Source organism: Mchenga conophoros, linkage group LG4 (assembly GCF_057382185.1).
Source record: "Mchenga conophoros isolate Kocher_MC1m ecotype Shallow Benthic linkage group LG4, M_conophoros_male_GT1.1, whole genome shotgun sequence".
Lineage (NCBI taxonomy): Eukaryota > Metazoa > Chordata > Actinopteri > Cichliformes > Cichlidae > Mchenga > Mchenga conophoros.
The window spans coordinates 14,532,919-14,547,707 of NC_140529.1; the positions used below are offsets into that span (position 1 = coordinate 14,532,919).

At 43.2% G+C, this 14,789-nt stretch overlaps 1 protein-coding gene across 1 annotated transcript; it reads right to left on the reverse strand.

The window, feature by feature from the left end:
• Positions 1-3,806: 3,806 nt before the first annotated feature.
• smcr8a (Smith-Magenis syndrome chromosome region, candidate 8a) lies at positions 3,807-14,626 on the reverse strand. The gene is made up of 3 exons (XM_085270571.1): positions 13,896-14,626; positions 10,496-12,265; positions 3,807-7,821 (listed from the first exon to the last, which is right to left on the reverse strand). The coding sequence occupies exons 1-3, from the start codon at positions 14,495-14,497 to the stop codon at positions 7,365-7,367; spliced, it is 2,829 nt and encodes a 942-aa protein (XP_085126697.1). The 5' UTR covers positions 14,498-14,626; the 3' UTR covers positions 3,807-7,364.
• Between the last annotated feature and the right edge of the window lie 163 nt (positions 14,627-14,789).

The following is a 14,789-nucleotide window of genomic DNA, read 5'->3' on the forward strand; positions in this document are numbered from 1 at the left end:
TTATTATACATACATCATAAATCATAACCAAAAATGTGATGAGTCATAAATCATGTAATAATTAAATCCTTAAGAGCTGACGACAAATCTGTAAAGAAATTCCATTTTGACTTTCGTTCTATCGACAATTATTATTGATTGATTGATTTTCATTACAACAAAGATTTAATAGGTTTATGTAAATTATTGTTATTAATAATAACAATAATAATTCATGTTTAAGTTTAACTCATGTCAGTCCATGGTAACTGTCTTATCATACTAGTGTACATTTAAAAAAAATATTAGTGTTACATCTTGATGCATGCTCAATCATCCAGGAAAGTAAATCTCCAAAAGATGATTCTGTTCATCTGGACGTAGCTTTTTGTGGGAGAAACGTTTCATCACTCATCCAAGTGACTTCTTCAGTCTCAGCTGACTGCAGGTTTCCCCAAATCTTATAAACAGTACATTTGCATAATGACTGAAACCAGCCCACTGAAGGGACAATGGGCTCGGAGGTCAGTTCCTTAATCATAATTATGCAAATTCTCATGACCACTGATCAACAACCACTGATCAATGGCCGTGAGTACCATTCACAGAGAGTTGGGGAATGGCTACAATCACAGCATTGTAAGATGGCGAAAGATGTACCCTTAGGCCCCCTCCTCGATTCAGAGATGGTCTTTCCCTTTTCACGTAAATGGCCTCCTTGACTCCGCGCTCAAACCAGCGTTCCATCCTGGACAGGGAGGAACGCTGGTTTGAGCGCGGAGTCAAGGAGGCCATGGCTGTTGATCAATGGTCCTAACCCTAACCTTAAGAGAGCTGTGCATAAACAAATACTCCCAAACTTCAATAAACTGAGGCAACATTGTAAAGAAGAGTCGGTCGAAATTCCTCCTCCACAGTTTGCAAAACTCTGAACATATTTTAATGACAGCTGATGTTTACTCTCCACTTGAGTTAACACAGCAAAACACACTTTTCAGCTTTTTGTGTATTTTTAAACTGAGTTGGGGTTTTTTGTTTCTTTTTTGACACCTGGAATGTAAATGTGCATTTCTTTAATGCATGAAGCCTCAGGGTTTGTGTTTGTGTGAACAGTGTGATTTATAGTCGCCTGCACCAACATCGTGCCAAATGCATTTGCCTTCTGCCTGTTAGATTTTAACTCACAAAAATTTACTTGTGGGAAACTGGCACAAGTACAGGGGAGAAATTAGAGCACTGTGTGTGCTGCCCACATCCGTGCACCCAGCAACTGAATCAGGAGGAGCCACAGTCAGCTGATCTGGAGTCTGATCTCTCCGTAGCAGAGGGCCCAAAAAATGCACCAAGGAACAGATGCTCTTTAAAGAGATCATAAATGCCGTAATTACAAGCGCCTCAAGAAAGGCAAAGGTGTCACCATCCGAAGAGTCAGCGTCTCTGTGGGCGCAAGTTAAAGAAAAACCACTAAATATCAAACAAAAGAGGATCAAAAGTCTTGAAAAAGCCATTTTTAAAGACATTTCAAAGGTGCTGGATATTCCATAAAGACTGCACTGGCTGTAGCTCAGCCGCACCAGGAAGTGGTCATTCAAAGATCGCCTCTTCCGAAAGAAGCGAAAACTACGAACAAGGTTATTCTCATGGTGTGGTGTGGAAAAACAGAGGACGATGGAGGCCAACTACCAGAAACTAAAAAGATCTCCAAAAGACTTTTACAAGAGTTCGAAGATAATATATTTCCAATCACCATCTGGTGTTAGTGGCAGATCTTATGATGCTGACAAAAAAGAGCATGCGAGCGCACTTATTTATGCTGTACATGCTGCAAAAACTTCCCACTAAAAACCTTTGGTTAAGCAATATACTCCCCAACAGTGGGAGTATATATATATATATATATATATATATATCTTGGAGGTGAACCTGCTGGATGTGGAGGTCCTGGGCTGGTGTGGTTACACGAGGTCTGCGGTTGTGAGGCCGGTTGGATGTGCTGCCATATTCTCTGAAACGCCTGTGGAGACGACTTATGGTTGAGAAATGTACCTTCAATGCACGGGCGACAGATCTGGTTGACATTCCTGCTGTCAGCATGCCAATTGCACGCTCTCTCATTGCTTGTGGCATCTGTGGCATTTTGCTGTGAGACAAAACTGCACATTCCAGGGTGGCCTTTTGTTGTGGGCAGTCTGAGGTACACCTGTGCACTACTCATGATGTCAGATCAGCATCCTGATGTGGCACACCTGTGAGGTGGGATGGATTATCTCAATATAGCAGATGTGCCCACTACCACACATTTGGACTGATTTGTGACCACTGTTTGGGAGGGATGGTTATATTGTGTATCTGGAATGAATTTTAGGTCTCTACGTCCATCCCATGGGGAATGGGAGCAAAGACAAAAGTGTTGCGTTTATATTTTTGTTCAGTGTATATACATACACACACACACACACACACACACACACACACACACACACACACACACACACACACACAGGGAGTGCAGAATTATTAGGCAAGTTGTATTTTTGAGGAATAATTTTATTATTGAACAACAACCATGTTCTCAATGAACCCAAAAAACTCATTAATATCAAAGCTGAATGTTTGTGGAAGTCGTTTTTAGTTTGTTTTTAGTTTTAGCTATTTTAGGGGGATATCTGTGTGTGCAGGTGACTATTACTGTGCATAATTATTAGGCAACTTAACAAAAAACAAATATATACCCATTTCAATTATTTATTTTTACCAGTGACACCAATATAACATCTCCACATTCACAAATATACATTTCTGACATTCAAAAACAAAACAAAAACAAATCAGCCACCAATATAGCCACCTTTCTTTGCAAGGACACTCGAAAGCCTGCCATCCATGGATTCTGTCAGTGTTTTGATCTGTTCACCATCAACATTGCGTGCAGCAGCAACCACAGCCTCCCAGACACTGTTCAGAGAGGTGTACTGTTTCCCCTCCTTGTAAATCTCACATTTGATGATGGACCACAGGTTCTCAATGGGGTTCAGATCAGGTGAACAAAGAGGCCATGTCATTAGTTTTTCTTCTTTTATACCCTTTCTTGCCAGCCACGCTGTGGAGTACTTGGACGCGTGTGATGGAGCATTGTCCTGCATGAAAATCATGTTTTTCTTGAAGGATGCAGACTTCTTCCTGTACCACTGCTTGAAGAAGGTGTCTTCCAGAAACTGGCAGTAGGACTGGGAGTTGAGCTTGACTCCATCCTCAACCCGAAAAGGCCCCACAAGCTCATCTTTGATGATACCAGCCGAAACCAGTACTCCACCTCCACCTTGCTGGCGTCTGAGTCGGACTGGAGCTCTCTGCCCTTTACCAATCCAGCCACGGGCCCATCCATCTGGCCCATCAAGACTCACTCTCATTTCATCAGTCCATAAAACCTTAGAAAAACCAGTCTTGAGATATTTCTTGGCCCAGTCTTGACGTTTCAGCTTGTGTGTCTTGTTCAGTGGTGGTCGTCTTTCAGCCTTTCTTACCTTGGCCATGTCTCTGAGCATTGCACACCTTGTGCTTTTGGGAACTCCAGTGATGTTGCAGCTCTGAAATATGGCCAAACTGGTGGCAAGTGGCATGTTGGCAGCTGCACGCTTGACTTTTCTCAGTTCATGGGCAGTTATTTGACGCCTTGGTTTTTCCACACGCTTCTTGCGACACTGTTGACTATTTTGAATGAAACGCTTGATTGTTCGATGATCACGCTTCAGAAGCTTTGCAATTTTGAGACTGCTGCATCCCTCTGCAAGATATCTCACTATTTTTGACTTTTCTGAGCCTGTCAAGTCCTTCTTTTGAACCATTTTGCCAAAGGAAAGGAAGTTGCCTAATAATTATACACACCTGATACAGGGTGTTGATGTCATTAGACCACACCCCTTCTCATTACAGAGATGCACATCACCTAATATGCTTCATTGGTAGTAGGCTTTCGAGCCTATACAGCTTGGAGTAAGACAACATGCATGAAGAGGATGATGTGGACAAAATACTCATTTGCCTAATAATTCTGCGCTCCCTGTATATGCACCTATATTTCCATTTCCTAGCTAAATATAGAGAAATGAGGAGTGACTTGAGACTTTTGCACAGTACTACACATTTATATATTTCTTCCAAAAAACATATTCTCAAAAGCAAGATATAATGAAGACAGTTTATCGTCTTTGAATTTTACCAAGATGCTAAACAACAAACACCAGAGACATCAAGGCATGTTCCTTACAAAATCATTTGATCATTAAAGACTGAACCAAATATCACAAGTTAGACACTGACCTGCCCACACGTTCACTTCCTGCAGAGCATGGAAATAAAATCAAGAGGAATCATTTCTGTATTGGTGCAGACTTTTTTCTCCCCACATTATTCATTTACTGGCACTTTCTCCACCCTCAGCCACTTTTCCTTCTGCTGCTCCAGCATTGCAATTAGATGTATTCACAGCTGAACATTTATTATTCATGACACCTCAAACACTGACACCTCTGCCATCACTAAAGCCACTCACGCAGACACAAATCTGCTGGTCTCTGTCCTGCTTAAGGGTGATTTGTACTGCAGGTTGTGCTGGTCTGTCTTTGCAGTTTCTCACAGTAAGGTTCAGCATTATCAACACAATTACAAGTGCTTAATCAGGCAAAAAAATAATTTAATAAATGAATATCATCAACATGGCATTAAAAACATCAAGACATTCACAACGTGCTTTATTCAGGTCACTGGCAAACACACCGCCGTACGGAGCGGAAGACAGCTCAGCACCCCCTCATGATGAAAGGTAGACATGATATGGCAACGTAAGGACACTGAGTGACAACATGTTAAGCACACTGTGGTATGGCTTTTTCAGATTACATTCAGCTTTTTGCATTAGGGAGACATTAGCTACTAAAAAACAAATGCTGTAAGATTTGAGCAGAAACAAAAAGTAGCTTTCAAGCGCTTTAAACAGACATCACATGCAGCAAAAGAATGATAATCACTAAGCCCGAACTGCACTAAACGGAAATAATACACTGAATGGAATTTTAAAATTTTCAGATTGCTGTCAATTGTTTTAAAAGCCTTGATTGTAGTTAGAAGACAGCAGACTTGATCCTATGCTGTTTGACCTTTCACATTAAAACCATGCATTCACAAGTACAGTTACCATGACAGCTCCAATCACTGACGCCACAGAACTAGGAACAATAAAATTTAAAGACACTGTCGAGGACGCTTCTTCATTACTGGCCAATATAACTTCAATAATTAAAGTGGACCTATTATGCTTAAAGGTTGAGGAGTCCGAACCCCAGGCTATAAGTGACCTGTAAGTTAGTAATTACAATGAAGGGCACATTTACATTTAGCTAAGCTGCTCTTGGAGTTATGCTAAAGCTTGCGAGCTTTGATTAGAAGTAATAGCAGTTATACTGTACTGTCAGAACACTTTAGTGGCCACATACCTTTGGTATTTCTTTACAGTTTTCCACTTTAGTGTCAATTTCAGCCACTTTCCTCATCTATACAACTATTAAAGAGGATATACTTTGTGCAAACGCTGAAATAAATATCCAGTGTTCTGTCCCACAATAAGCAGACAGCGTAAACTTGTCTGTAAAACCTTAAACTCACTATCTTCTTCTTCTGGATCGAATTGGGAAGTCGTGAAACTGTGCATTTTAATAGGCTTACAGTTTGTTTTCAGAACTTTATAAACGGGTACATGGAGATGGCGCCAGTCACCTGCACCAGATTCTGTAGTAAAAGTCAGGTGAAGAGCAGCCAATCAGCAGGAAGGTGGCTAAAAGGGACAGCTTGTTTCACACACTGGATGAACTAAGGTGCCCAATATAAAGTAAGATAAATACCGACTACTGTGTGAATCATGGGAAGTTACACTACTGGAGCTCAGCAATGAAAGCATGGTTCTGTAAATTAGAATAATAATACAGCCACTTTAAAATGTCTTACTTCTTCAATTGTCCAAACACAAATGTGCACAAATCACAGACAAATGGTCAGAATCAAAAATAACAATAAATACACAACAGAGATTTGTTCAGAACACATCCCCAGCAAAGGTTTGTTAAATAAAGGACAGGCAACTGTCTGAAATCAAACCCCAGATGGCATGAGAAAGAATTTCCTCTCATAATAAAAACTATACAAAACAAAAAGCGTCCTCAAAACTGTTCAGCGTCTGGTCAAAGTCACTTCATCTAAACACGACGAAACCGAAAAGATTATCAGTACAGCGAACACCCCAACACCACGACAGCCTCACACAAGTTTAAGACAACAGTGAAATCGAATACATTTAGGTTAAGAGGCTATAAAATCTTCCTGACTGTGTGAGGAATAATAATAGTGAAAATGCTCAGCAGGAGTGAATACCAACAGGTTTCGGCAGCTGCTGGCTCTATACATGGTTAAATTCGTGTGCAATTACAATACATGCAACTTATCACATGGAGCTGAATGAATCCAAGTTCTTCTAACTTCTTCATGCATGAGCAACCCAGCAGCCCTTAGTGCTCTCACGGGTTAAGTCTAACTCGGTCAAATTCAGACGGTAGCAGGACATTCATCTGTGCAGGAATGTGCTTTAAAATTAATTCATAACAAAGAGAGGATGAAAAATAAGTGTGGATGTGCAAAACGAAGAAAATTAAAGTCTTTTGACCTTTGAAAGTTCTGCGGTGATTTTCAAATAGATAGGAATGTCACGAAAACCTGCTGTAATAAGCCTCCGCGGTGCTAATTAGGTGTCGTAAGCAGACGTCTGTCCTCGATGGGCACAAAGTGTCAGCATATGTGAGGTTGTTCCCATAAGCCTGAAAAACATGTTTACATATAGCGCGAATGAAGTCAAAGCTGACAAACTGCTCCGTGACTGGTAGGTGACACTTAGCTGAGACCGAACCTGCTTGCAAGCTGCCGGCTGAGCACACACGAGCAGTGGCGTCAGATTGAGTTCTGTAACATTTAACAGGTGTGTGTGTGTGTGTGTGTGTGTGTGTGTGTGTGTGTGTGTGTGTGTGCGCGCCAGCCTTCATCCGCTCTGTTGCTCTGCTCGGTGGCTGCATCAATATGCTCCAGATCGAATACACTCAAGTGATCCACTCACACAGTCACAACTCACTCTGTATCCTTCTCTCTGCTCCGAAGGAAAAAAGACAGCAAGGCAGAGAGAGACGGGGAGATGGAGCACGGATAAAACAATAACAAGTGCAGTGAGTTTTGTCCTGAAACTAAACTGACCTTAGACCTTATTAAGATCACATTTGGTCCATTAAAAAGTGAAATATCACAGATGAATTCTGCAAAAATGTAACAATCCTCCTCCCTGTGTAGTATTAGATCTTATATAAAATGCTGGTGGTGTAGTTAAAACTAAAAGACGGTGCTGCTGCACTACTGCCATTGGGCTGTAGGTACTGCTGAGTGATGAGCTGACTGAGGTAGAGCAGTATCTGGCTGTCCTCCTCGCCAAGCCCCAGCTGCTCCTGCAGGAAGCACCGGCGGCGGCTCTCCACGACCTCGGGCCCCTCGGTGGCGCTGACTGGCAGGTGGAGGTGATGGGTGAAAGTGAACAAGAAGGCCTTGGCCGCTAGGTGACAGAGCGTACTCTGTAAGTGGAGGAAGTAGGTGGAGCCCCGGCGGATGTAGGTGCGGTGGTCAGCGATGTTAGTGAGCAGCTGGCCACGATACGGCGGGCAGCGCAAGGTCGTCTGGTCAGCGTCCAGGATGGAGATGTAGCGGCTGTAGCGGGAGAGCGAGTAAAGCATGCTAGAGCCCAGCGGGGATGCGACCCTGTGGGGAAGAGAGCGAGACAGCGATCCCTGTTAGTTCTCCCTCTCTCCCGTTACTCAAAAACAACTAAGGCAATTCTGAATGCTACTCATGAGTCTCATGATAAAAGGAACTATCAGGAGTTCAGACAGCAACCACACTTGGAACATTTCAGGCTCCTGAAAATTCATCTCATTGCATCCTCCCTTATTTTTGGCATCATCACATTGCCTAGCAACTGGCAAAAATTACCTGTGTAACACCTGGTAAAGGACAAGGTCATTTTTAATTTTATGCCAATAACACCTAATCTCTAAAAAAAACAAAAAACAAAAACGTATGCATGATACATTATGATATCTCTATTTTGCCTAGCAACCACCTAACAGAATATAATCACAGGCCAAACTATACTGTAGCATGTGCATGTAATAGTTAAACCCAGTATGCAAAGGGCTGTATTTGGAAAAACAATTAGACTAATGAGAACAATCTGATGGGACACAAAAATCACATCTGATGTACAGTGCAGCAGATAACTGAAACAATATTTTAAAAGTGGGTAAAAGCACCAAATTAAGGGCTCTGTGGAGCCATTAATTAAAAAACAATCCCATTAGCCATTTGAATTTTCAGTTACACAATTTTCCAATTTGGCCTGTATTACAGTTTTGGAAAACTGCTGTTTTATGTCAGAATTTCAATCACTAGATACATTTTGAAGGTTTTACTTTTGTTTTTTGTTTTTTTATATACTGCTAGCTATAAGCAAGACTACAAACTGTCTTCAGAGCAAGAAAACCTAAATGTTACTTTAACAGTCCAAGGACAGCTACAGTTGCACAGAGCTGGGGAGATCAAGGAATTAATTTTTTATCCCTTTGATAGCACCATCAACTGGGTAGCAACTGGGTTTGGATATTTAACTCTCATCCACTTACAATTTATTTGCACGTGACTCATTTAATTTCATGCATTCAGCTGTTTACCTACGTTTTTGATTTGGCTTTTTTTTTAATATATATTTATTTTTAAAAACAGGCTAACACAGGAAGATGGATAGCCGTTTACGGTCATATAAACAGCCACTTCATATTGGTCTTTGGACAGGTTCAAGCTGACTGATACACCACTGCACTGCCCAGCTGTTTGTTATATACAGTAACTTGTGTAACTAATCTAACTATGCTACCAGGTGTTTGAGATTAGTTAATGTTCTCCCCTTTTCTTGTTTACTTCATTGTAAAGTAACACAGTGAGGAATCTTTGAGTCTTTTTCTGACCAGAATATATATCCTTCAATCTGCATATTAAAAAAAAAGAAAAGTAGGATATTTAAAAGTAGAATGGGAGGCAGAGCCTTCAGCTCCCAGGCCCCTCTTCTGTGGAACCAGCTCCCACTTTGGATTTAAGAGACAGACACCTCTTCTACTTTAAAGATTAGGTTTAAAACTGTCCTTTTTGATAAAGCACATAGTTAGGGCTGGATCAGGTCACCTCAATCCACCCTTATTTTTGTCACACTGCAACAGCCTCAAGTTGCTGGTGGATTCCCATGGTGCACTGGGCGTTTCTTCTTCACTCAATATGTGTTTACACAACACTCTGCATGTAATCTGCATTGTCAGGGATTGTAACATGTAGTCCTTTTACTGAAAAAAATAATCTCTGGCTTTCTTCAACAATGTGTTTTTGTCCTGTCTCCCTCCCCTTACTCATAACTACTCTTGGCAGATAGCTCCCCCTCCCTGAGCTTGGTTCTGTTGGAAGTTTCTTCCTGGTAAAAGGCAGTTTTTCCTTCCCACTGTTGCCATGTGCTTTCTCACAGATGATTTCCTAATGTTGGAGTTTTCTTTGTATTATTGTAGGATCTTTACCTTACAATATAAAGCACCTTGAAGTGACTGTTGTGATTTGGTGATAGAGAGTTGAATTAAATAGACTGTAATTTTTCTGAGTCTTTAGACTTTTAAAGTTGACTTCTAAATGGAAGATTAATGATTTGTGATTTCACACTAAGATCATTTAAAAAGGCAAGTCTTTTAATAATAAAAGAGTTTATGTACCAATTCTGATACTTTATCTACTTATGAATGATTTCACTGTAGTGTTACATTACCTGCTGCACAGCTTTAGCATTGCACAATTCTGAATGTTATACTTGTTGTGTATGTATCAACTGGATGAGTGTAACAAATACACTCAGTCGCCTTGGATACCATCTTGTGTGAATGACTTTGGGGGATTCGCAGCCCACGCTGTCACCAGAAAGATGAGTAGAAAAAGAAGTTCAGGGACAGATGTGCTCAAGGTTGTGAGTAAAACATTAAAAAGCATGGTAAAATTTGTCATTTTTCTGGTATATAGAACAGCAGATACAAAAAGAGTTTGTACGAGTACGCTTGGCTGTGTGAGTCATCAAAGTGTGAGTCACGGGGGATGAGTAAGAGTAGCGTACGGCGCAACACAAACAAGAAAATGTAGAATAAACAGTCACTTCAAACTTCACATTGATGGAGACTTGCTAAGGTTCTGTGAAAAGCAAACTTTATGCTTTATTTAATCTTTGTTAAAAGCATCCTCACTCATTGGTTTGATTTTCCTAGTACTACCCTACCTGAGCTTAGAAAGTATGAATGTCTGTGATTAACTACCTATAATACCGAAGTGCATCAGAGTTTGACTCCATTCATACCTCTGTAATCCAATGAGTTTCCACCTCTGCAGGTCAGTCAGGGTGAAGGGACAGGACAACCAAGCTTGAACCCTCTCTCCACACTTCCCCGGAGCCGGTACGAAGAGAGCCAGAGCCGCCACCAACCGGCGGACTCTCCCCTCGTCTGCTCCGAGCACCACCAGGGTTCTGCCACTCAGCAGGCACCACAGGGCTTGGATGGCAAAGGGGTACTGACGCACAAACCTCAAGGCTCCTTGGCCAGCCTTCTTCCTCTGACGCAAGGTCACCACCGCCCCATAGCCGAGAGGTGACGCGGTCTGATCGGACCCCGTGGAGGCACTCATGGTGCAGTCTGACCCATCCTCCGCCGAAGTACGGGAAACTGCATCTCCAAGGAGGCCGCTAGGCAGCTCCAACCCAGTCACAGGGCTCTCCGAGCACGGAGAGCCGACAGTGTAGTCATCCTGGAGTGGAAGGAGGGCCTGGGGTTCCTGGTTGACCACAAGAGTTTGAGAGGGCTGCAGATGGGAGTTTTGGCAGAGACGAGGCACCGCCTCTGGGGCAGAAGCCTCATAGAGGAAACCCTCCTGGGCCATACAGCATGCTGTGTCTATCGGAGCCAGCAACTCAGACCCACTTACTCCTTCACACTCCTCCTCCCGGTTGGCCTCAAGCTCAGACACCACTTCCAACAAAGACACGGGTGTCTGGTGTCCACCATTCTCACCTTCATCCTCCCCTGCAGTTGTTTCCATCTCTTCACTGCTGCTCTCTCTCTCCAGGTTATGGTTTGGGTCAGGGGTCAAGTCAGAGTCAGGATCAGGATCAGGCGCTTCTGACTTCATACTAACCAGACCCTGCTGCATCTCTGCTAGACCCACTCCACTCTTATCACTGCTGAAGCTTCCTTTGGTCTCCTCTGAGCTCTCCTGGGTTTCAAGAGTCTGGTCTGAAGGAGAGGACTCCAGATGACTCTCCCCAAGTCCGAGCTCACTCTCCTGAGTAACACTGGTCTCAGAAGCCGGGTCTAGATGCTCCGGACGTTCCAGCGCATCCAGCTCATGAGGTTCTGGTGTCAGAACAATAGGAGGCGGATTTAAGAGTACATAATTATCTACAGCATGGTTCACAGCACAGAATGGTCTTAGTGTTCCCAGTTCATCCTCGTCATCATCACTGAGGTCCTCCTCAAACAAAAAGGCAGTGACTCTCTGTTTTCTCTGCAGTGCCTTGTCCAGGCGGCGTGTGTAGAGGTAACACAGGTCACCCCGGAAACTTCTTTCTGTCTCCTTCAGGAGCGCCACAGTGGCCTCATAGAAAGTCTTGTCACACAGCTCCTGCAGGGTCTTCAGGCGCTTGTCAAAACATTTGGCAGATTTAGCTTTGATCAGCTGTGGCGTGTAGGAGAGCTTGCGTTTAACACCCTCCTCCTCATCATCATCATCATCATCTTCACCTTGTCCACGAGGATGACCCTGTCCATCCTCTCCTTTCCCCGCTTTCTCACTGTAACCACAAGGGTAGGCAATCTTGGCGTATTTGTTCAGCAGCTCTTCGCACTCACTCAAGCACTCGTCCACACACTTTTGGCAGGTGACAGCGTGAGGATCCCGTCGTGGACGGCGGTGGTAGGAGCTGATCTGCTTCAGCAAGTCCCTGTGTTCAAAAATGCTCTTTTCCACGTTGGCCAGTTCGTTGGCCTTTTCCACAGCATGAGCAGAGTACATGCTCTGAGGCCCCGCCTCTCTCTGCAGGCCCTCCTCCCGCTGCAGCACAGAGTGAGTGTACCTGAGGAGAGCACAACAGAGATAGTGATCGACCTGTTTTTCACACAGGGATATAAATATTACCTGACACAACAGGATAAGACTAACCCAGCACAGGAAACACTGGATACCTGCAGCTGAGACCCACATCTTGGAGCAGAGTGGGGATCATTTTATTTCTAGCAATGCTATTATTGTGGCTCCAATGATATCTGTATTGATCTGCTAACTGATTTTACCAATACATTAATCAATGGTCAAATGGATTTTTTGACAGCTACAAAATGGATTAAATTCTGTACAGAAATACAATCACAGGCCACTTTACGAGATATAGCTGTTCAAATATCTAATCAGTCAATCAAGTGGCAGCAACTCAAAGCATTTAAGGATTGTTTGAAATATTTCAGAAGCGACTGCTATTACTACTGACTGTGCCACACAAACATCTCTTGGGTTTACAGAGACTGGTTTGAAAAACAGAAAATGTCCAGTGAGCGACAGTTCTCTGGGAGAAAATGTCTTCTTGACACCAAAGGGGAATTTCCAGATGGCAGGAAGGTTACAGCTACTCAAATAACTGCTTGTTACAGCCAAGTTATGCAGAGGAAAGTCACTGAACACACAACATGTACAGCAGCTGAAGACCACACTGGGTCCTGTCAGCTAAGAACAAAAAACTGAGGCTACAGTTTCTTGTTACGTCACAGTGCACCTGAGTGTTGTTGCTTACCATGTCCATCCCTTTATGACTACAGTGATCATCTGATGGCTGCTTTCAACAGAATAACACATCATTTCAAAAAACATTAATCATCTCAAACTGGTTTCTTGAACATGACAATTAGTTCACTGTACTCATACGGCTGCCACAGTCACCAGATCTCAGTGGAAGCTCTCCTGTGGAACAGGAGATTCACATCACAGATGTCCATGCGACAAATCTGCAGTAACTGTGTGATGCTCTCATGTCAATATGGATCAAAATCTGAGAAAAGCTTCTAGCATCTTGCTGAATCTAAACCATGAAGATTTAAAGCTGTTCTGAAGGTAAAAGGGGGGCCAACACGGTGCTTCAAAGATGTGCCTAATAAAGTGTCTGGTGAGGGCACATTGTCGCCGGAGGACAGGATAATCCTCTCACATTTCATTTAGCATTATAGCAGTTTAAAAATATTTTGAAACCTATCAACATAGTATCAATTAAATATCAGATTACTCATATTTTTAATGCCATCATGTTAACATTTTATTCAAATAACAGCTGTGCCAAAGCTCAGCCTCACAGTTCAAATCAAACTAGTTAATCAAATTATATCAAATCAAACTAATCTCTCATCACTTATTTTCTGCTGGCTAAATGTCCAAACACACATGGTTTTTCCTTTAAGGGTTGAGAATCCCCTACCTTCCATTTAGAGCACCTGTTTGTGTTATAGAGTGTCAGTACTCTACAATGACACCCATCCCTGATCCTTCTAGCCCACAGAAACACAGAAGCATCATTCTAGCACACATCAGTAGATCAAGCTGCCAAGAAATCCTGCTCACTGAGAATCTGAATACAACTATCTGATGTAAACTTCTCATTTGGATGAAGTCTTTTTAAACTGTATGTAGGAGAACAGTTAAGGTTGCGCTGGCATTCTTACTCAAGGTCTCGGAGCTTCCTCTGGAGTTCCTTGGCAAATGCCCTCCTGTTCCCGGCCTTCAGGCACTCTGAAGCCTGCGAGAAGCGAAGAGAAAGCTCCTGAAACTGCAGCATGATCTTCTTTTCATCTGCTGCAACGTAGGCCATGCAGAAGGGCCGCACGAAGCCTCTCGCCTCAAGGTCATAAAGGGTAAGGTGATGCACGTAGGCAAATGCCCCCTCTTTCGAGTCGCCCAACACCACCCTGGAGTCCTCCACAAAGCTGAGCCTTGGGTAGCCAGTGCCAGGCGGATGCCCCACGAAGGAGGCCTGGTAGTCCACTGACATGATGCGCAGGGAGAAGTAGTTGAGGTCGAAAGTGCCACAGACTTTGGGATCATCTGGGATAGTAAGGAGAGGCTGTGGGCCCACCTGTTCAGAGAACTCTGAGATGAGGATGAAGTCTTTGGTGAACTTGGCATAGGAGGTTTTGGCCCAGGGGTTGGAGTCAGCCAGAGGATAGAGGGGGACAGAGAACTCCTCTGGGAGAGGCCAGGGATCAGGACTGGTCTGCCCATACTCGTCCTCTTTAGCGAAAGCCACCACATCCGGGGAGCCTATCATAGTGGTGTTTCTAAGCAAGACATGAGAAACACGAGACACGAGTGCAGTTCCACTAATAGCCTTAAAAAACAGTTAAATTGGTCATCCTGCACTCACACAGTCCATAAAGCACCTCGCCAGGTGATGCTGATTAAGCGACTTGAAAGGGGTCCAAGAAAATCAATCTGTTTTATATAAGTCATAAAGCGGGGGGACACAGGTGTCCCTAAAGGCATCTGTGCCCCTGCATAGTTTAGTCCACAGAAGAGGATCGCTTATTTTAAAAAAGAAAGAAAGAAAGCAGCTGACTCAC

Bases quoted from the DNA above. Each gene is read 5' to 3' on its own strand.
- smcr8a (XM_085270571.1), bottom strand. From the start codon at position 14,497: ATGATAGGCTCCCCGGATGTGGTGGCTTTCGCTAAAGAGGACGAGTAT. The intron at 12,266-13,895 runs GTAAGAATGCCA...TGCTCTCCTCAG, and splicing joins AGGAAGCTCCGAGACCTTGA to GTACACTCACTCTGTGCTGC. The intron at 7,822-10,495 runs GTATGAATGGAG...TCTTCCCCACAG, and splicing joins AAACTCATTGGATTACAGAG to GGTCGCATCCCCGCTGGGCT.